At 36.3% G+C, this 22,411-nt stretch overlaps 2 protein-coding genes across 2 annotated transcripts; both read right to left on the minus strand.

The window, feature by feature from the left end:
- Positions 1 to 6,117: 6,117 nt before the first annotated feature.
- Positions 6,118 to 13,998, minus strand: gata1b (GATA binding protein 1b). Its single transcript, XM_082189029.1, has 6 exons — positions 13,500 to 13,998; positions 12,662 to 12,895; positions 11,035 to 11,493; positions 8,797 to 8,942; positions 8,234 to 8,359; positions 6,118 to 7,244 (listed from the first exon to the last, which is right to left on the minus strand). Exons 2-6 carry the CDS (start codon positions 12,870 to 12,872, stop codon positions 6,951 to 6,953), a joined length of 1,236 nt encoding a protein of 411 aa, XP_082045155.1. The 5' UTR covers positions 12,873 to 12,895; positions 13,500 to 13,998; the 3' UTR covers positions 6,118 to 6,950.
- A 906-nt stretch (positions 13,999 to 14,904) lies between these two features.
- On the minus strand, positions 14,905 to 21,988 carry cdk20 (cyclin dependent kinase 20). The gene is made up of 8 exons (XM_082189050.1): positions 21,496 to 21,988; positions 21,270 to 21,383; positions 20,376 to 20,564; positions 20,144 to 20,265; positions 18,359 to 18,421; positions 16,630 to 16,753; positions 16,381 to 16,536; positions 14,905 to 16,301 (listed from the first exon to the last, which is right to left on the minus strand). Exons 1-8 carry the CDS (start codon positions 21,568 to 21,570, stop codon positions 16,110 to 16,112), a joined length of 1,035 nt encoding a protein of 344 aa, XP_082045176.1. The 5' UTR covers positions 21,571 to 21,988; the 3' UTR covers positions 14,905 to 16,109.
- Positions 21,989 to 22,411: the final 423 nt, after the last annotated feature.

Here is a 22,411-nt window from a genome sequence, read left to right on the forward strand (position 1 = left end):
ACATGGACAAACGGTGCATGATCTAATTACGAGTGCTAATTTGCATTTATACCACAACAGATCTAAACATTGGATATAGCCAGGTGAAAATGTCTTGTTGAATCTTGGTGACACATAAGAGTAAAATACTTAATGTTAAGGTCTGAATGGAGCCCATTTCGGCTACCCATGAGCATTAATACATAGAGGCAGGAAGAAGTTCTTTAGAAACCAGCATTTATTAATTATTATAGCAGAGATGGGGTTTAGGGCTGGGTCCGTGGGACTGTTTCTGGGGATTCACTTTTCATTTTGCCAACCTTTTGTCTTTTGCCTTCTCCTTACCATCGTCTCCTGTTCTTCCCTCAGACTCGTCCCCCAGAAACAGTCCCACGGACCCAGCTCTAACCCATCTCTGCAATAATAATTAATAAAGGCTGGTTTCCCCTACACAAAAGAAATATATTTGAAATATATATTTTCAGTATATATTTTGGAATATATGCAAATATTTGAAATTGGCCCAATAAATATATTTCACACTTAACATCATATATTTTTGTTATATTTCAGAATATATTTCAATGTATTTGGAATATATGCCACTGCCACATATATTTTGACACTTTTGGGGACCCATACAGAAAAAAATACATTGAAATATATTCTGAAATATAACAAAAATATATGATGTTAAGTGTGAAATATATTTATTGGGCCAATTTCAAATATTTGCATATATTCCAAAATATATACTGAAAATATATTTCAAATATATTTATTTTGTGTATGGGTTCTAAAGAACTTCTTCCTGCCTCTATGTATTAATGCTCATGGGTAGCCTAAATGGGTTCCATTCAGACCTTAACATTAAGTATTTTACTGTTATGTGTCACCAAGATTCAACAAGACATTTTCACCTGGCTTTACCCAATGTTTAGATCTGTTGTGGTATTTATGCAAATTAGCACATACGTAATTAGATCATGCACCGTTTGTCCATGTTAACAATTTCAAAAAACTTGTAATACATTTTTTGTTTGTCTTGATGTAAGTAATCAACTCAGTAATTGTCATGGTGATATCTAAAGGTTAAACGTAAGAAAAATAATGAATATGCGTAGGCTACTGTATGAATGGGGTATATTTGGGAATTTTCGATTCTTCGGGGCTTTTTTCCTTACTCGGGACATATTGATGATACAAAATCAGTTGAGTTTGCTTCTGTTGCAATTTGTTCAACCTTTTTTCATAAAATGACTGGACTATTAGTATGTGAACTAGTGAACAGTTAAAACACACGTCGCAAACGGCTTAGCTCCGCTCCTTTCAGGATTCATCTTTAAGTCAAGTTCAACTGCCATTCTTCCCACTTATGTTTCTACGAGCAGGCGCACTAAAATTACGTCAGTAAAACGCAAAGCGCGTGCTCGCTGTTAGTCTGTGCTGTAACGCTGGAGGTCACTGTTGCATATTTAACGAGCGTTAACAGGAAAATGTGTTTATGAAACGACAAAATTGTTATTTCGCTTGGCACAAGAGATTTTACATAATAATTAAATAATTAAATTCTTAAAATAAATAAATAAATCCAGAGATATGAACACAATTTACCAGTACACCCTGTTTCTTTTTATTTATTTATTTGATTTCTGTTTTCTTTTTTCTCAATTTATGTAAGGGCACAATAAGCCAAACTGCACAATAAGACAATATTCAAAGCAACCCATATGGGAGTTTGCAAACTGAGGTCCTCAAGGGAGTTCTTGGGGGACTGTGAAAAAAAAAAAGGTGAATTTTCCTGTGTATTTATAAAATAAATAAGGGTGAATTCAGGTTGATTGGGACACTTTTGGGGGGAAAGTGTCCCAATCAACCTGAATTCGCCCTAAATTATGTTTTAAAAAAGAAGATAAGTAATTAAGTAAATCAATAAATCTGATTAAAAAACAAAACAGAAAATTATTAAAATAATAAATAAATCATAAAAAATTACAAATAAATAATTAATAGCCAACATCTAACAATAGAGTACACTGAGTAGAAAAAAAACATAATAAATGTAATGTAATGTAGGTTAATGTAATGTAATAGAAGTTAAATATACTCCAACTAATATTTCACACATATTTATAATATTAATTTTTCACTGTATAAATTATACATGAAAATATATAGCTTTCTTTTACATTTTGTGTCGTACCCTCGCACAAGGATGATACAAATTTGGGGGTCCGTTGCATCTAAAAAATTTAAAACACCTAGGCTAAGCTATTTTCAGTCATTTTGCTGTAATTATGACAAATCTGCTTGTTGGAAACTGGTGGATTATTGATATATTAAATGAAAGTAACTGTATGTTCTTCAATAAAATTATTAGTTATTGATGGGGTGGGAGGAGAGAAGAAATGAGACTTCATTTACATCTTGATCTTGTTTTTTTTTAGCATTTTAATTTAGATTAGAGTTCAATTATTCAATTATTATATATTTGAATACATTAATTTAATATCTTAATACTTTTAAATCATCCTGCGGCCCCCTAAGAACCAGTGCTCTATAAAACAGTCGGCACTGATAAAACAACTACAATAATTAAATATTTCAAGTTATATTTCATCAGAATGCACGGTTACCTTTGAATGGCTGTCAAAGGAGTAAGATGCGTTAACTATGGGGTCAGTGGGGTCAACCAGCAGTTTCTTGACCCATTGGTGGAGACCATCAAAAGTACTAATCTAACTAATCATACCTGCAGGAACATTTGGTTACACTTTATTTTGATGATCCACTTTAGACATTCTACTGATTATAAGAAGCTTTGCAACTACATGTCAACTAACTCTCATTAGAGTATTAGTAGACTGTTAGGTTTGGGTTAGTAGAATAAGTTGACATGTAGTTGCAAAGTTACTTATAGTCAGTAGTAGAATTTCTATTGAGGGAACATCAAAATAAAGTGTTATCAGATATTAAGCAGACAGTCTACTAATACTCTAATGACTGCTAGTTGACATGTAGTTGCAAAGTTACTTAGTTAGTAAATGTCAAAAGTGGATCATCGAAATAAAGTGTTACCGAACATTTTCTTGACTTTTCTTATACAACTTTTCCATAAAGGACTCCAAAAATGCTCTTCTCAAAATGTGTATTTCATGCCAAACAAAATTAGCTTCCAATCAGACTATTTATAATGTGATCAACAGTTTGCACACAGGCAGTTTAGTCAGGCTCTTCTAGAGGAGGGCTCTGACCTTGTGACCTGTGCAGATCAGATGTAAAGATGTGATTGTGTGTCTTTGCTAGTCTGTTTACATGAATGGAAAAGAGTTTGCAAGCGCGAGCGCGGCGGATCTGGTGAGCGCTAACGTACAGGCCTGTACGTGTTGGTTGGACCTGTCCTGTGGTTGCTAATCTCTCCGAGTCACTCAGTACCATTTCCCCCTCACTATGGTGCCGACTCCACCAGATAACACGGCTTCACCCTGAATGGAGGAAGCCGATGACAGAAAAAAGCGAATGATGTGCCTCGTGTACCAGGCTCTAAAAGCTTGCAGCCTTCTTCTGTGCATCTCCTTTTCCCTTCTGCACTTTTTTTTAATAGAGTCCGGAAAACCAGAAGCCGCCTGCGTTGCACAATGAGGCTCCACTAGAAGCCAAGGGAGCAGAGCTATGTGGTCAACCATGAGAGATGGAAACAGATGGAGGAGAGGGAGGGGCCCTATCTGAGATATCATCACCAACCAGAGTAAAACTGAGACACAAATCCATATTTCACACCGCTGAGCCGTTTTTCCATACCGGCATGGAAGAATTCACTCAGCGATGCCAATTTATTAACTCAAAGAGGCCGGGAAAATAGTGTGCATGTGTTTGGGTGAATATCGTGGGCCTTTCTTGACACTCAATCTGATGACAGGTTGGTCAGCGTTATGATTTTTGACTGGAAAGCAACCACATAGCAACATCTTAATAACGCTCAGAACACATTAGCAACTGCATAGCAACACCCTGGCAACCTCACACAACATCCGATCATTGATGCAGTGAGTTTTGCACGGGCAATCCTCACAAAAATACAAAACATCTGTCATGAAACTCTATGCGCAGGCTGATAGGTCCTTAATTCAATCTGCTTGCATATGGCAGAAATGTAGTTTTAATGAATATCAAGAATGATACTGTACTGTTTAGGAAGCGACATGATTAGTTATTAACTTTTATTATGCGCAAGGTGGAAATTTGTATTTGGCTTGTGACCCTGGACCACAAAACCAGTCACATGGGTCAATTTTTTAAAATTGAGATGTATATTTCATCTGAAAGCTGAATAAATAAGCTTTCCATTGATGTATGGTTTGTTAGGATATTGGACAATCTCAGAAAATCTGCAATCTGAGGGTGCAAAAAAAATCAAAACATTGAGAAAATCGCCTTTAAAATTGTCCATTTAAGTTCGCGATTGTGCTGAATTCACTTACAAAAATAAATGTTTTATATATTTAGGGTAGGAAATTTACAAAATATCTTCATGGAACATGATCTTTACTTAATATCCTAATGATTTTTGGCATAAAGGAAAAATCGATAATTTTGACCCATACAATGTATTGTTGGCTATCGCCACAAATATACCCGTGCGACTTGTGACTGGTTTTGTGATCGCAGGGTCACATATAGACATCAACTTACAGAGAGAGAGAGAGAGAAAGAGAGAGAGAGAGAGAGAGAGAGAGAAGTACAAAACAAAACATTTTATCATTCACACACACAAATATTTCCACAGGGAGAAATAAGAAAGTTGAACATCTATAAATTTGCCTTTGACTTGCAAAACTAAGCTATGCTATGATTTGCCAACTCTCACTCATTCAGCGTGAGACTCGCGCAACTGACTCTTTTCACACGCTCTCACGTTTCACAACATCCATTTTCTCACGCAGAGAAAAATCGCGAAGAAGAGGACACTGACACCGACAGACAAGACAGAGCAGGTTACTTTACATATGACATAAATATGAACCTCTCAAATTCTGTCAATTTTATTACGAAATTCAAACAATAAATACTGTTTTGGCGCTTGCCTCAGTTCAAGCGGCACGTGAAGCGATCATCTCAGATTAGCTCCTCTTTACTAGTTAATAGTAAACAAACACGAATCAACAATAGGTATGTTGAAAGATTACAACTTACCGAAATGTATATGCCTCATAATATCGATCAATCAGTGTTTTTCATGGAAAATGGTCAATAAAAGTGGAGAACGTCACATAACGTTACATGGAAAGCCATGACCATAGCACGTTTGTTGGCTAGAAAAATGTGGGTTACACTATATTTTAAGGTGTCAGTATTACAGTGTAATTATACATTTAAGTAGCCTACTGAGTAATAATAATTAACTACATGTAGGCTACTTACTATAGGGTTAGGATTAGGATGAAGGTTTGATTTAGGGTTAATTGCATGTAATTATGCATAATTTATAGTTATTACTACAGTAATTACATGTAACATAACAATGACACTGTAAAATAAAGTGTTACCAAAATTTGCTATAGAGAGGAGTATTTTGCACCAATGCTATATTTTCTAAATGTCATAATCATTTGTTAACAAACAAGTATTCATTACTTCAATGAGCTCATTGTTTCTGCATTAAATTATTACATTGTTTAAATTAATAACTTTAGCTGTGACTTTGTATATGTACATTTCTGAAATGTACTTTAATGCACTTTCTATAAAGCTGCTTTGAAATGATGTGTATTGTGAAAGATTCTGTCTTACCAAATGTTTTGAATTGGCACTGAACAGCTCATACGGGTAAAGGAGTGTGACATTACTGGACTGTATCCTATACTAGCTGCACCACTGCACTATGGAAAGTGCTGGATTTGCATGTGATGTCATTGCACATTGTAACTGTCTAACTCCCACTACGAGCTAATTCATCCAAGCAGCAGAGCTCACAATGGTGCCATAGAAAAACCACGTCAGATTGAAACGTCTGTTAAGATGCAGTGATGTTAAGGAGCCTCGCCGTGTCGATACGGAGACTCTGTTTTGAATATAGTCTCTAAGGCTTCTCAACTGAGTTTGGCCGTCAATTACAGCAAATGCAAAAAGAAAAGGTGCTTCATGTAAACTTTTATTTGTAAACAACATTTATTTTCTGTAAAACACTTTAAAAACATTCAACAGTTAAAAATGCTTTAAAAAAAGAAAGTTGTTAAAGAAAAGTGGTTACAAACACTGAAGAAAAATAAATGTAGTCTATATATAAACTACTGTACATATGTTTGGGGCGAGTAAGATTATTCAATGTTTTAGAAAGAAGTCTCTTATGCTCACCAAGGCTGCATGCATTTGATCAAAAAATATTATTACTTTGAATATATTGTAAAATGTGATTTAGTCCTGTGATGCAAAGCTGACTTTTCAGCATCATTACTCCAGTCTTCAGTGTCACATGATCCTTCAGAAGTCATTCTAATATGATGATTTGCTGCTCGAGAAACATTTCCGATTATTATCAATGTTGAAAAAAAATTGTGCCGCTTAATATGTTCGTAGAAACCATGATATATTTTTCAGGATTCTTTGATATATAGAAAGTTCAAAAGAACAGTATTTATTTGAAATAGAAATATTTTGTAGCATTATAAATGTCTTTACTGTCACTTGATCAATTTAATGATCCACTAATTCTTCACAAAGTGTCATGATGCTTTTCTAACTTGATAAGTGTGTCTTTATTTAAAATAAATGTCACCTGGTTTGATATTTTGCATATAAAGCAATGAAAAATTAAATTTGTGACTTGTCCAAATATTTTTAGGGCAACTATATATTCCCCTCATGCTTTTTCATGCATCCACATCTGTAAAGTTTCCAAGTATGTTTATGATGAGTATCTGAACAGATGGCAATGTTGAGTGTTTTGTACATAGTCTTTTGTCCAGGTCCTCTCACATCATGCTGGGTAGGATGGCAGCCGACGGGTGGTATGGGTAGGGCAGGGTGGCATGGCTGTGGAAGGCAGCTGTGGGCGGCAGTGAATGGGAAGAATGACTGTAGACCCCCAGAGCTCCTGGACTCTGAGGATACATGTCGAAATACTGATCAGAGGCAGGATTCTTCGAAAAATCCCAATAGAGATTCTCCTCTGCAGTGCTAAACTTCTTCCCTTTTCTGCTCTTGCTGGACACTTTACGGTTGCGTGTCTGAATGCCTTCCTTCTTCATAGTCAGCGGTCTGTTCACCTGATGAGGATGATTGAAAATATTAAGCACAAGATTGCAGTTAAAGGTGCAGTATGTAATATTGACAGCTAGTGGTTGAAATGGGTACTGCAGTCCAAAATCTAAATATTGGAGAGAGTTTTTCCCCCGTCCTCCTCAGACTCAACGCTCATGCGGGTTTCCAGATTGAGGACACACAACAGGAGCGAGCGCAGTTGACAATGGAAGGTGAAGAGACTTACACACTGTAAGCTGATGAGCTGATTTATCCACGTTTTAGTATACTCCCGTTCATAGAGATTTTCAGATGGATGCCGAGGCTTTTTAAGGTCAAGTAGAATCTGCAATATCTGACAGAGTTTGGTTGCTGGTTTCAATGGCTACAATATGTTGTGTTTTCCTCCAACTGGAAACCCGGAGAGTTGAAATACTATTGGGTGAATTGGCGGTGGGCGGATTCACACGGATCAAAACAAAAACAGACTTTTCGACACGGAACGCACATTTCAGAGTAAAATAACTCTGTAGCATTGATTTTTAGGGAAACAATGCATGTTTTGTAAATGTCTTCAAACACATTATGGTATTTGTATGCTTTAGTACAGTCAAAAAATGACATACAGCACCTTTAGAGCTGCTATGTGTGATTGCTGTGCCATTAGCTGTACCAATTGGAATTGCAAAAATAATGACAAATGGGTTGAAATTGGTGGGAAAAGGTTAGTTGAAATGTTGACACATGTTTTGAAAGTGCCACAGAATTCCAGGAAGTAATTGACTAAGAATTCACTGGTTTTTTTTTTGCATTGTTTTAGCACTGGATCCACAAAAAGAAGTTATGCAAATCAGGGAAACGGCACAAATGCTGGCAAAAATGTACTGCTAGGTTTTGAGTGACAACACAAATTCGTCCACTAAAATTATACAAATCAGCTTTTACTAAATTAACCGAATAAGATTTTGGCATTTTAAGACAAAAACAGTCAAGTAAAATGAGTGAAACTGCTCACATTGTGAAGCTTGAAATAGAGTCCGCAAGCGTTACACACGGGCTCTCCGCTGGCGTTGCGTCTCCACAGTGTGGTGGTGCTGGTCTGGCAGTTCGCACATTGAGTTCCTATTCGCTTACTGATGACCTACAGAAAGAGAGACGAAGGCTAGAGTCACTCTGCGTCTTATAAACAGTGACAGAAAAGTGACAGTAATGTCACAAAAAGATTTCTATCTTAAATAAACACTGTTCTTTTCAACTTTCTATTCATCAAAGATTCCTGCAAAACAAATGTATCACCGTTTCCACAAAAATATTAAGTTTTCAACATTGATAATATTAGGAGCAAATCAGCCTATTAGAATGATTTCTGAAGGATCATGTGACACTGAAGACTGGAGTAATGATGTTGAAAATTCAGATTTGCATCACAGGAATGAATTACATTTTAAAATAGATTAGGATATAAAAGAGTTCTGTTTTCACAATATTAAAGTTTTTACTGTATTTATGATCAAATAAATGTAGCCTTTTTTGTAACTTCTCTTGATTATCAGTGAACTGAGGATCAGTGAGGTGTACCAGTCTCTTCTTGGGTCGGATGAGAGGCCTGTTCTGTCTGTTCATCTTTTGGTACAGTCCGCAGGCATTGCAGAGGTAGTGGCCCGTTCCATCACGCCGCCACAGAGGGGTGGCAGTGGCCCCACAGTTCACACACTCACGCGTATCTGTCACCACAAAAGATTGGAGACGATGTTTAATTAGCATATTTAACAAAAATACACAATGAAACGTACACTCTAAAGGTTCTAGTTAGAATGCTAACAGGCTAATGTCATTCGAGAACCTGTTTAATTTCCACAAAGAACATTATTTTTTTTGTTCTTTATTAAGCCATCTATGTACTGGTGCTTTATAGTTTTTAGTCATGTGACTGGCACACACACACAAAAAACAGATGGGCAAAACATCTATAGAAATACAGCACAGGCCTGTCATTTCTGTTTTAAGCCACAAATATTCAGATCACCTCGTAAAAGAGGAAAAACAAAGATATGTTAACAAACTCCAAGTTATCCAGCACCTGCCAGACTTTTTCCATCACTTTAAACAACGGGACATTCTAAATGCTTAACATGTGTATGTACCGCTGATGGTACAGCTGTACCAAGGCAGTGATTAATTCAATAAACACCTTATTGATGATGATACATACAAATATAAACGCAAAGAGCTAAATTGTCTTTATAATAGATTTCTATGGGAAAATGCTTAAAGGGATACTCCACCGTTTTTTCATATTAAACTATGTTATTCCCTTAACTAAGACGAGTTGATGCATACCTCTCTCATCTCAGTGCGTGCACTCAATCGCTCTTCTGTCAATAGTGGGAAGAGGATCAGGCGAGACTTTTTACTGCGCCGAGTCGAATTACTCCCAAAAGTGCTATTCCGCCATACATTATAGTTAACCTTTTTAACCCGCTTAGAAAAGCGTCACGTTTTATTTTGTGTCACCATACTTGGTCGTGTAACTACTCGTGTAACTGTTTTTAAATAGGGAAAACGTTGATGTGTTTGGTCACTTCTAAATTCATTGCTGTTAGATACCATTGAATACACTGGGCTAAGCTAAGTGCTATCAAAGTCTCACCACGCGCCAGAGCGATTGAGTGCACGCACTGAGACGAGAGAGGTATGTGTCAACTCGTCTTAGTTAAGGGAATAACATAGTTTAATATGAAAAAATGGTGGAGTATCCCTTTAACTTAAAACGTGTTGCATTCATTTTCTGTTTTAGTTTCATTAAATAAGGAGTATATTGATTTTGGTCCTGTAATTTCATCAACCATTTTTTTACACTGTATTTGGTGTTTTAATATCACTCTCTTAGTACATTAGTACCTGGTAAAAAATAACCGTCAAGGTGGGCATTCATATAAGAATGTGACATCATGTGAAACTATGAACAGATTTCAGAAACCAATGTGCAGATCTGAAGAACCTTATTTTTTAACACATTTTTACTAAAATACCAGAATTTGTAATATTATTACTTACTTTTTAAAATGTATTTATTATATTTGTTGGGACGGTAAAAGTTCTAATCGTTCGGTATTTTTGTGTTGTTCGTTTGGACGCTATTTTAGAGGTTCCTAATTTTGTTTTGTAAGTTTCGTACAATAAGTTTACATTAATCCAAAGTCAAAAAACACTTAAATTTTCTCATAATATACGTTTGCAGCATCACCTCTTTTCTCAAAGTGTCTAAAAACCGGTTTGATCAAGGATTCAGTCTTTCTAAACTCCTCCTTTCCGAGAGCCTACTCCGCTGTGATTGGTCAGATGGCTTAGTCTGTTGTGATTGGTCGACAGCTAAAGTGCCTCAACGCAAACGCTCATTATCATATCTGAATTTCAGCTCTGGAGGATTCCTCAGCACTAGTTACAGTGATACGAACAGCAACGTCGGTTTTACCGTATCAATTCGAGCCGGAGTCCTCAATCATCTCGACATGTCAAAAACTACAGAGTATGAGGGTCAAAATAGATAGACATCAAGAAAACAGACATTATGCAAATTTGAAACAAACCTATGTATGTCTGAGCAGGAAGTAAGACTGGAATAACGACTTGATTCAGGCAGTTCAGAATCGATTCTTTCTTTCGGGAGACAATAACTCAATGGATCGTGAACTTTGAAACTTTGCAGACCTTTTACATTCAGCTATATTACACACAATCACATCATGAAAGGTTTGACTCTAGGACAACACCAGCGCCAGCCCACATTACCTGCCTGTTATGATACTTCCTCACCTAAAGGGGAGAATCTCATCTTGCTGCATAATTTCGGTGAGAAGGACGAGGGAGCGTAGAGAGCTGAACTGCTGTAATCTTGCGTGAAGCTCCCGTAGGGACTGATGTGGGCCAGTGACTGCGAGTGTGCTTTTGAGGAGTGTGTGTGAGCATACACACCGCTCACTGAAGGGTTTAGAGGGAACATCCCGCCAAATGCCTCACCTCCTCCAGGAGGACTCAATCTCTCTCCTTTCACACTCTCCTTCTGGTCCAGGATAGGGGAGGGAAGGGCCGAACGAGGCGGTCTGGCGGAGGGGAGGGATGTGGAGACATGGAAGGATGGGGAGGACGTCTTGGAAAATGCACTGCCATGCCAGGACGACGGGGATGATGGGAAGAGGTTGGTTAGAGAGGATCCGTTTGAACCTTCAAGCCAGGACAGGTTGCCGAGGAATGGAGAGGAGTAAACGGGATATACTGAGGAAGAGAGGGAGGAATACTCAAAGAAAGCAACTAAAATCAGGAAAATGACAAGTTTCTAGAGTTAAAAAGAGCGTTTTGATAGCATCACAGAGACATAGAATTTATACTTTAAAGGAGGACCATTAAATGACTTTGCATATTAAACTGCATAAATGTAAACTGGTATGAGTAAGTATGTGTTATTTAGTAAGAGTAAGAGAAAATATTTGGACATCAACTGTATCACTTACATTTCAAAAGTAACAGTTTAATGTAGATGTCGACTCTCCTTGTATTGAGTCAACTAGAAAATAGATTTTTTGTTTTTTTTACTCAACTTTTACTTAAAACAGTCAATGGCATTCATTTTAGTGTAACTGGTTAAAGCTAGGGTCATCATTTGTCCTTCTGAAAAGACAATGCATTTGAAATATAACCAGTGCTGAAGTTTTTATGAAATGAGTTTTAAAATAACTAACATCTGGTGCATCAAAGTTACTAAAGCACAAGAGCACAATTAAATCAGCAATAGTTTTAGTTTCATTAACTCTGGCTAGATAATTTGACTTACTGACGCAGTCCCATACTTTCACATTTCATTTCTTTGTACTAGAGGGTCCTCTTTATAAGCCTTTGGTTCTTATCATGTAAAACTTCTTATCAAGTTATCATGTAAAAATCGTGGTATATGAATATGGTATCTTTTCAGTGCTACAGTACAGTATACACTACTGTTCCAAAGTTTAGGGTCAGTAAGCTTCTTTAAAAAAAAAAAGAAGAAATTAATACTTTTATATAGCAAGAATGCGTTAAATTGATCAAAAGTGACAGTAAAGACATTTATAATGTTACAAAAGTTACAAAATAAATTCTCTTCTTTTGCACTCTCTATTTATCAACAAATATTGAAAACAAATGTATCACTGTTTCCACAAAAATATTAAGTAGAACAACAGTTTTCAACTTTTCATGTGCAGCAAATCGGCATATTAGAATGATTTCTGAAGGATCATGTGACTTAAGACTAGAGTAATGATGCTGAAAATTCAGGAATAAAATAAATGTGAAAATATATTCGAACAGAAAATGGTAGGCAGTGTACTGTATATACAAGTACCATGTGAATCTATACCTGTACCATGATACTACCACAATACTTTTGTGATGGTGCGCCGTCACTGACCTGGGCTGTGTTGAAAAGCTCCAGATGGGCGGCCGTGGATGGGGCTGGTGAACACAGAGGGCAAGCCGCCGTGATCCGCATCAGCGCAGGAGAACATCGAGCCCTCCTCAGTGTGGACCAGATAGCTGGAGTCAGGAGGGTAAGTGGACATCACCTCTGATGCCAACATGGAGGACGATACCCAGCGAGTCTGCTCAACGGAGCTCTCCATGTCTATCAGCAACACCTTTTGTACTGAATGAAAAGGAGATGATTAATTATGGAAAACTAATGAACTTGGACAATCTTGTGTATATAATAATAATATTTTCAATATATTTATATATTTTTATTTTTGAATTGGCATGTTAAAGTGGTGCAATGCAGGAAATCATCCAAATTATGCCTTAATTGTGCCAATAAGAACAAGACATTTTAATAGCATTACGTGTATTATTTAACCTAATAGTTTTAATAATTACAATAGAATATCATCAGTTTAAAGGCAATATAAAAAATACATTTGAATACATTTAAGAAATACATTCTGAATGTGTTTGGGAATCACAATAACATTTATTCTATGAACACAATTTGTATTATTATTATTATATATTTTAAGTCAGATTCTCACAAAATCCATGCTTTCAAAACAAACCCTTCTACAGTATCTTTAATAAGTGATACTGGTGTGAAGTGCACAACCCAAAACTCAACAGCAGTGTCAGTCACAACTTTCCATTTAACAGAAAATACATCTAGCATCAAATTACTCTAAAAACAAGATAAGCATCACTTGCATTGTTTGATTTGCTAATCTGGCTGTAGATATGGTAATGTAGATCATAATAAGGCATACCTGAGCTTATCTGTTCAGTCTGCAGAACAGGTGTCTGTGATGATGAAGGTGAGCACTGCTGATGGTCAGAACTTTACGTGTGAAGATTTCTGAGCTCTGGCATTGTGGGTGATTGAGGTTACACATGTGGATACAGTGGGTGGAGCCAAAGACAGGTCCACTTCAGCAAATGTGGCGCCTCATAAGTGCAAATGCAAAAAAAAGTCTGGAAATATCCCACATAATTTGAAAATCTACTACAAGTCTGCATTGCAAATTACAATAACAAATATGCAAATCCAACAAAGAACTTTCTCCTCTTCTGTGGAACAGTGTTTTTTGTCCATTCAATGGAAATATATGCATGTATATAACTAGTATGTTAAATATAAACTATTATGTATATTAACTATTTGTTTCTGTTAATTGAAATAAAGCTGAAATAAAATAAAATGTAAATATAAGTTGGAAAAGTTAAACTTATTTCAGTTTATTATTATTATTATTATTTTATTATTATACATTAAAAATGTTGTTTAGTTTAAGTTGAAGCACTGCTATTAACTAAATTATTAACTGGAAATAAATTAAAACAAACCTAAATAGCAATATTAAATAATAATAATAATAATAAATAACATGAAAAAACCCATAAAATAATTAAAAATGTATCTAAAATTAACATAACCTAATTCAAAATATTACTAAAATTAGATATAAATAATACATAAAATACATATATATATATATAAAGTACAAAAGTATAAAGAAATAACCCCAAAATGAAAATTCTGTCATAATTTACTCTATTAACCCAATGCAAAGGTTTCAAACCTGTATGACTGACTTTCTTCTGTTGAACACAAAAGATGATATTCTGAAATATCATGTTGACATCCAAACAACAATGGAGACCATTTACTTTCATTGTATGAACAAAAAAACACTGTTCCACAGAGGAGTGAAACTCATAGTTTTGGAACAACATGATAGTGAGTAAATTATGGGGGTTTTTTTTGTGAATTTTAACTAAACTTACTATAAGCTCTATGAATTCTAACCAACTTAAAAAAAGCCAAGCAAGTGATGGAACAAAAGGGAAAGTGGAGCCAATAAAAGATGCAAAGCACAGCTTAATATGTAACACAAGAGGACAGTTGAGCTGATTGCACAAATGCAAATAGAGACAAATGCTGCAATCATTCTAAAGATGCCCGGCCTGGCCACATGCACACAGAGCAGGACTGTGGAAGTCATTTGTTAATCAAAGTGAACCGTTTTCTTTCCTTTTGTTCGTTCGGTTTGAGGGAAAATTAAAGTGGTCAATCATGCGGTGTGTTCAAGAGTCTGACGTTTAACGAAAAAAATGTCAAGTATAACAGACTACAACAGAATGAATTAAAAAAAGATGACAGATATGCACCACTTCCATTTTGTTCTGGTTTAGTTTATTTACCCGAATGGTAATGTTGATTCCATGTTCATTTCACATTACAGTTACACTATTTGCATCCACCTTTGAGGGAGATGTTGTATTTGCACATGTGATTTACGACTATGACTGTGTTAGTGGTTCAAAACAATTAAGAAAAATCTATAAAACAATGATAAGACTGCTTATAGCACTTTTAATAGAAACTAGGTGTTTGCATGTTCACTGATAAGGCTAGTTTCCTCCACAGCTTTTCAACAATGTAATGATCATTTAAAAGGTAGAATGAATGGTTCTTTATTGATATCAGCGGTATTAACAAGGGTTAAAACGTTTGGAGAAGGTATGATTTTAAATGTTTTTGAAAGAAGTCTCTTCTGCTCAGCAAATTTATATTCTGCTCATTTATTTGATCAAAAATACAGTAAAAACAGTAATATTGTGAAATATTATTACAATTTAAAATGCTGTTTATTCCTGTGATCAAAGCTGAAGTTTCAGCATCATTACTCCAGTCTTCAGTGTCAAATGATCCTTCTGAAATCATTCTAATATGATGATTTGCTGCTCAAGAAAGACTTTCACTTTTGATTAATTTAATGCATCCTTGCTGAATTAAAGTATTAATTTCTTTTCTTTTCTTTTTAAATCTCACTGATCTCAAACTTTTTGAACGATAGTGTGTGATTAAAAACGAGTTACCTGCTGATTTGTCTTTTTTGCTCTAAACTGCATGACCAGACCTGTTCTAGTACATCCGTCTCTATCTGATCACTGTATAAAGTTGCGCCTAACTGAATAAAAACCCAGATCAGTTCATTTACACTGGCTGGTGTTAAATGATAAGGTTAATGGTTGTTGAGCAAGAAGGAAGAAGGTTTTTTTTTTTTCATTTTACAGTTCCACTGAAGTGGAGTGGGTAATACAGCTTGAGATGCAATCAATTCAAATAAGCTACTCATATAATGTGTATAGTAAAATGTGCCGTACAAATTTAAACAGAAATATTTCAAGAAATTTACACACGCCATTTGAAATTCACTAAAAGTATATTTAAAAAAACTACAATATTTTACAGCCTATTTCTGTATATTATAATAAATACTTTAAACGTTTTATTTCTTTTTTCATCGTCCTTAAACATGAAATAAATGAGCATGGGCCACTTCCTGGTTTGAAAGAGTACAAACCCCTAGATTTCACAAACAACTCCACGCATGCCTTTGGATCCGACTCGGGTCCACCAAGCTCTCGTGTAAGGGTCGATCCACTGTGAATTCGTGAGGCGGTTGCATGCGCTGTCTGGAGTGCTTTCCTCCACGCTGTGGGATGGGGAGCTCTGAATGATGAGCCGGGAGAGGGTCCGTGAAAAAATACGGATGGAGCAAAGCCTGAGGAAGCAGACAGGGCATTATTAGTGTCATTGGAGTTAATCACCTAATCAATCTGTACAAAACTTCAGATGCGCACCTGACTAGCACTGATCCTCTGCTTGGACGGATAGACGAGGAACTTCTTCAGGAGGTCCACAGCTTGTGGTGACGTGTCAGGTACAATTTCCTCCAAAGGAATCGGTGGGTTTTCTTTAAATGTGATCTTATTGTAGTCTGGCAGGTCTGTTATTTCCTAGATTTGGTACATCAACACAAAACCTTTAGGAGAACGGTTGTGCATCAGGTTATTCTAAACAGGCGTAGTGGATGTGAAGTGAGAGCTCACAGGCCAGACTTTCTGGTTGGGAGTTCCCAGCACTCGGAGCACACAGCACAACTGCTCAATGTCATTCTCTCCGGGGAAAAGTGGAGAGTTATTCAACAGCTCCCCGAAAATGCAGCCCACTGCCCTGAAACAAGCCAGAGGAAAGACACTGACACCAGCTGGATGTAGGATGAGCACTACTGCCATCTAGTGAAACTTGAGGCCAGACAGAATTCACCCCAAAAAATATTTGGGAATATTTGCTTTTTTAAGAATACGCAACAGTAATGCATTATGAAATCTGACATAAGACACAAATTTAAACTATACATTTCACATTTACAGACTGAAGAATTGCATAAGACGTTGGATATCCAAACAAATTTTTTTTTTTTTTTTTATGTAGTACAGTGATTTTTAATAATGTTTAATAATTTAATTAGTTTAATGTTTTAGAAAGTCATGAATTTACATAGACAAAACACACTGGATATGTTTACAGTAATTATACCCGATTATAAAATAGATAGAACTAATAAATACTAATACTTGCTAAAAAAATAAAATAAAAAAATAAACTTTTCTCCACTATGGACCCTTTTGCATTTCCGAGGTTCTCAGTTCTAAGACATAGTTGGGTAAACTTCTATGGCGGTGAATAAGAGATGACAGCAAATATACATTTTTATATTTCCATTTGGTCCAATAACAAAAGAGAAATCTGTAATAGTTTCCACGACTTTTTAAAAGAGGGAAAAATACAGAGATTGATTTTTTATTAAATAGCAAGGTAATATAACACAAAGTATAGCGTTATAAATGTAAAAATATGTAAGGGATAATGTATAGAGAATCCGCTTCGCGTCGGGGTCCCGTTCAGCCTGTCGGGGTTGTTATTCGCTATAACGACCGCCTCTCTATACATTATCCCGCTTATTACATGGCTACCTACAAAATAAATAAATAATTTGACACAAATTATTGATTTAAAAAGGAGTTTATTGATTTAAAAACGATTGTATTGCTTCTGCCAAAGAAAATCGTCCGTTCCGCGTCCATAGCAACGCGCTGTTTTTCATGGCAACGGTGTGTTATAGTTCGCAGCGTCTGTTATCAAGAAATAACACACCGCATTCTACATTGGAATTCAACCAAGCCATGTAATAAAGTGTTATAAAGTACAGTGTTATAAACAGTGGTGTAGTCTAGTTTTTTGTAGTGAGTATACTCTAATATAACACTGGTTATAAACTCTCGCAGCAGCACTAATTTTTTTATTTTTTTTTATTTACTGACAAGGTAATATAACCCAATATAGAGCGTTATTAATAGTAGGCTACAAATTACTTTACAAAAATAAAATTAAAATAAATAAATTAAAATGATGAAAACTGGTCATCACAGTCTGTGAAAAGGATCCATTGTTACGTACATCTGAGTGAAACGGCTTACATTTACATTTATGCATTTGGCAGACGCTTTTATCCAAAGCGACTAACATTGCATTATCCTATACATTTATACTTGGGTATGTGCAATCCTCTGGGATCGAACCCACAACCTTGCATTGTTAACGCAATGCTCTTACCACTGAGCTACAGGAAAGCTTCTCTAACAAGAATAAAAAAATGTAGGGAGGGCACGATCGATGTTTATTAATTATAATAAACTCAGCAATATTCCAAATGTAAATTTTAGATTCATGTGGATTTTGCGAATAAACTGAGAATATCATTCTAAAAATTCTTACCAGAGATCAACTCCTTCATCATATTTTCTGGCACCATACAAAAGTTCTGGTGCTCTGTACCATCTGAAACACAGCACAGCAAATATTTTTAGCCATATGATTTAGGCTTTGGGTTAAAGCTAGAACAAATGTAGATTTGACTTTAAAGGGATAGTTCATCTTAAAGGGGTGGTTCAGGATTTTGGACATCGGACCTCATTTCCAAGTTAGCCTGGGTGTTATTTATCAGTGGAGACAGTTTTCAAAATTTTTCATCCAGTCCTTCCAGTTGCATAGTTCGCCTGTGCTAGGCTAGCGCGAGTCAACGGTATCTGCTAGCCAACGGTATCTGCTAGCCTGCCATTAAAAACAGTTTTACCCACTCCACAGTACACCAATCAAATTACTCTTGCATCTCAAAGATCGCATTACATTTACAGGAACTAGTTTCTCAGCAGCGGCGGAATTTTACTTTGCTCCGGTTAGTAGTACTGCGCCGAAAAGTAAACACAGAACAGAAGCGCACTACAACTCTCTCGGTTGCCTAGGTAACTTAATATCACTCCGCCGCCGCTGCTGTAGACTGTGCTAATAAATACAGGGAATAAAGTATAACTATTGCAATGCGATGAAAGGGTAGTTTGATTTCTAACATGATTCTCTCAACAGACATTTACATCGATAGTCTGGCGTTATAATTTATTTGCTTTTGGTGTACTGTGGAGTGGGTAAAACTGTTTTTAATGGCAGGCTAGCAGATACCGTTGACTCGCGCTAGCCTAGCACCGGCGAACTATGCAACTGGAAGGACTGGATGAAAAATGTTGAAAACTGTCTTCACTGATAAATAACACCCAGGCTAACTTGGAAATGAGGTCCGATGTCCAAAATCCTGAACCACCCCTTTAAATGAAAATTCAGTCATCATTTACCCTGGTGTTGTTCTAATGCCGTATGCATTTCTCTCTTTTGGGGACCACAAAGGGAGAAATAAAAAAAAATTATCTCGCGCTCGTCCATATAACGGAAGTGAATAGAGTCCTGTATCAAGCTTTTAAAAAAGGATGCATAAGTATCACAGAATGATCCCATGTGACGTGCCATATATCCCAAGGGTTCTGGGGGTATAAGATAGGGTTTAGTAAAAAACAAACAGAAATTTCATGTATTTTTTAACGCAAATCCTGACCTTGGCCATTGGTCTTCTGTGCAGGGTGTACGTCCTGACACATTATTAGCACGGCAGTTCACTCCGACTCACCCAGAAAAAGCACACAAGCTGTGAGAAATCAAGATTAATACAAACGCTACATGTAAAATCTCCAGACCGGGATGTTGGTTGTCAGATGACAAATGTGAACGCAATAACATCTTGTGGCGACAAACACAATGGATATATTCACATCTGAGAAGAAAGTACATAGATTGTATGTATTTCATGTAGCGTTTGTATTAACCTTGATTTCTCACAACTTGTGTGCGTGGATCGGAGTGAAGAGTGGTGCTAATAAAGCGTCATCATGAACGCGTTCCATGCACAGAAGACCCGCGGTCAAGGTCAGGATTTTTGTTAAATAATACATTAAATTTCAGCTTGTTTAACACCAAACCCTATCGTATTCCTCCAGAACACTCGAGATATGAGACGTGTGTGTCACATGGGATCATTCTGTCATACTTGTGTGTGAGCAAGACTTTTGTGGTCCGAAAAAGAAAGGGCATTCGGTATTAGAACAACACCAGAGTGAGTTAATGATGAGTTAACTTTCATTTTAGGCCGAACAAACCCTTTAAGTAAACTATCACCTGGTGGCCACTTGGTGACTGTACAAACGATCTCCTTCATTTGAAAAGAGCCTCGCCAGACCAAAGTCAGCGATCTTCAGGTGACCCGTTGAGCTGATTAGAAGATTTGCAGGCTTCAGATCCTACACACAAAAAAACATTCAGAGCACGGATAAAAAAGGAACATGTCAAGTAAAGCACAGCACAGATTTATATGGGGACAAATCTAATGATATAAGGAACACAGTTTCACCCTGTGCATGATAGAGTTCTCGTGGCAGAAAGCCACTCCCTTCAGCAGCATCATCATGTAACCTTTGACCTGGGATGCGGTGAGAGGACGCTGGGAATTCCGAATGACTTCTGACAGATCAGATAACATGTACTCAAACACCAGGACAAAGCCTGTGCCGTGAGGGAAGACATCCTTCAGCTTCACCACCTATAGAGATGGTTAAAATCAAAGTCTAGATCAAATTATGAAAATATAAATTAATGTGTATATCCAAATCATCATAGAATGGAAGCCCATTTCCGCCACAAAAAAAGTATTTTGACAAGATTACATTTAAGATGAAAGTCACAATAATGACAAAAAAGTTCTAAATATGGATATGGATAACCTTTATCATAACCCCCTGGAGCCATATGGATTACTTTTATGATGGATGGATGCACTTTTTTGGAGATTTAAAAACTCATTGTAAAATCCCAAATCCTATTATAAAGCTTGGAAGAGACCTGATATTTTTTTTATATATAATTCCGATTGTGTTGAAAGAAGAAAGTCATATACACCTAGGATGGCATTATGAAATTATGGGATAATTTTCATTTTTGGGTGAACCCCTTAATCTGGTAAATATGAATTTTTATGTCATGACTTAAAATGTCCTCATTTCAATTTATCTCATAATTTCAAACTTTTGTCATAATTATGACTTTCATCTAAAAAATGACTCTCTCATCAATTAGTATGTCTTAATTTCGACTTTTCATTGTCAATTTTGACTTTCAACCCATAAATATGACTTAGTGTGTCGTCATTTCATGACATAAATATGATTACAAAAGCATTTTGCGAGTTGCAAAAGAGATCATCTTCACTACACAAGTCTCCAGTGATCAGTATGTCTGTCTCACTCACATATTGGTTGTCCTCAATCTCTTGCAGGGCTTTGATTTCTCTCAGGGCCTGGTTTGGAATACCATCCTCAAGTTTTCGCAAAGCGACTTTTTTTAAAGCCACGGTCTCTCCTGTCTGAAAACATCAACAGATAAAGCGGTGCAGAAGCGGTGCAGACAGAGGCATGTAGTGAGACACAGAGTTATTATCCTTCACACAGGATGAATGCAGGTGTAGACGGTCTTACCTCGATGTGTTTGGCTTTGAAAACAATCCCGTGAGCGCCTTCCCCAATCCGCCCCAGAATACTGTACTGATCCATTCCACTGCTGGACAACTAGCCGGCTAGCAAAGCAGAAATGTAACGTTACCTTTGTTTTCCATTCACACACTGGCAAATATTCAGCAACGTAACCGAGCAAAATAATAATTGAATGGAAACAATAGCGAGATCACTGATCTATATAATGTCATTCTATATCTAGATCAGTGAGCGAGATCATCTGTTGTAGAATCCGATGACGCTCCGCTGCAGCTGCTGGCAGTTGCCATGGATATCGTTTCTGTACGGCAAGCTAGCGAAGACAAAAATCTTATTAGAACGACCACGTATTGTGACTTATTCTTACAAACCACGCAAATAAAAGCGGACTAAAAATGATCTTCCAGCTAAAAACGAACAAATAATAAAAACAATATTTTTTTTAAATTTGAATTTATATTTCGAGCGGTCTGATCCTGGTGGCACGTGTTACATTTTTTTTTTTTAGCGCACGTAGGATGGACAAATCAGAATTGATTGCGCTACTGTACAAATATATTCAGCTAATTTTATAGATTTCTTGAGTTGATTTACATTCGTGTGCCAGTATTTTGAAAGTAACACAAAAGATTATGATCTTGTGTCGTACAAATGGCTCCAGAGTAATGAGTAGCATATAGTAAATATATATACATTTCCCGTAAAAACGTGACTAAAAGCTGATTAAAAGTTTAAACTAGTGCTGTCAAATCGATTCATTTGCTATTAATACACCTAACAAGTTTTTTTTTTTTTTTACATATATTTATATATTTTGTGTGTGCGTGTCTGTATTATGTACACACACACAACTTATGTAAACAAAACCTTTTTTGTGATCTGTTAGCACAGTTTAAACCCA

This window comes from Leuciscus leuciscus, assembly GCF_965113295.1.
Source record: "Leuciscus leuciscus genome assembly, chromosome: 13".
In the NCBI taxonomy this organism is placed as follows: Eukaryota; Metazoa; Chordata; class Actinopteri; order Cypriniformes; family Leuciscidae; genus Leuciscus; species Leuciscus leuciscus.

Excerpts from the sequence above, each read along its gene's own strand:
- gata1b (XM_082189029.1), bottom strand. The coding sequence starts at position 12,872 with ATGGAGAGCTCCGTTGAGCAGACTCGCTGGGTATCGTCCTCCATGTTG. Across the intron at positions 11,494-12,661 it reads AGCTTTTCAACACAGCCCAG|TATATCCCGTTTACTCCTCT; the intron begins GTCAGTGACGGC and ends TCTCTTCCTCAG. Across the intron at positions 8,360-8,796 it reads TCCGACCCAAGAAGAGACTG|GTCATCAGTAAGCGAATAGG; the intron begins GTACACCTCACT and ends CTCTTTCTGTAG.
- cdk20 (XM_082189050.1), bottom strand. The coding sequence starts at position 21,570 with ATGGATCAGTACAGTATTCTGGGGCGGATTGGGGAAGGCGCTCACGGG. Across the intron at positions 16,754-18,358 it reads GATGAAGGAGTTGATCTCTG|GGCAGTGGGCTGCATTTTCG; the intron begins GTAAGAATTTTT and ends GGCTTGTTTCAG. Across the intron at positions 16,302-16,380 it reads AGAGGATCAGTGCTAGTCAG|GCTTTGCTCCATCCGTATTT; the intron begins GTGCGCATCTGA and ends CTGCTTCCTCAG.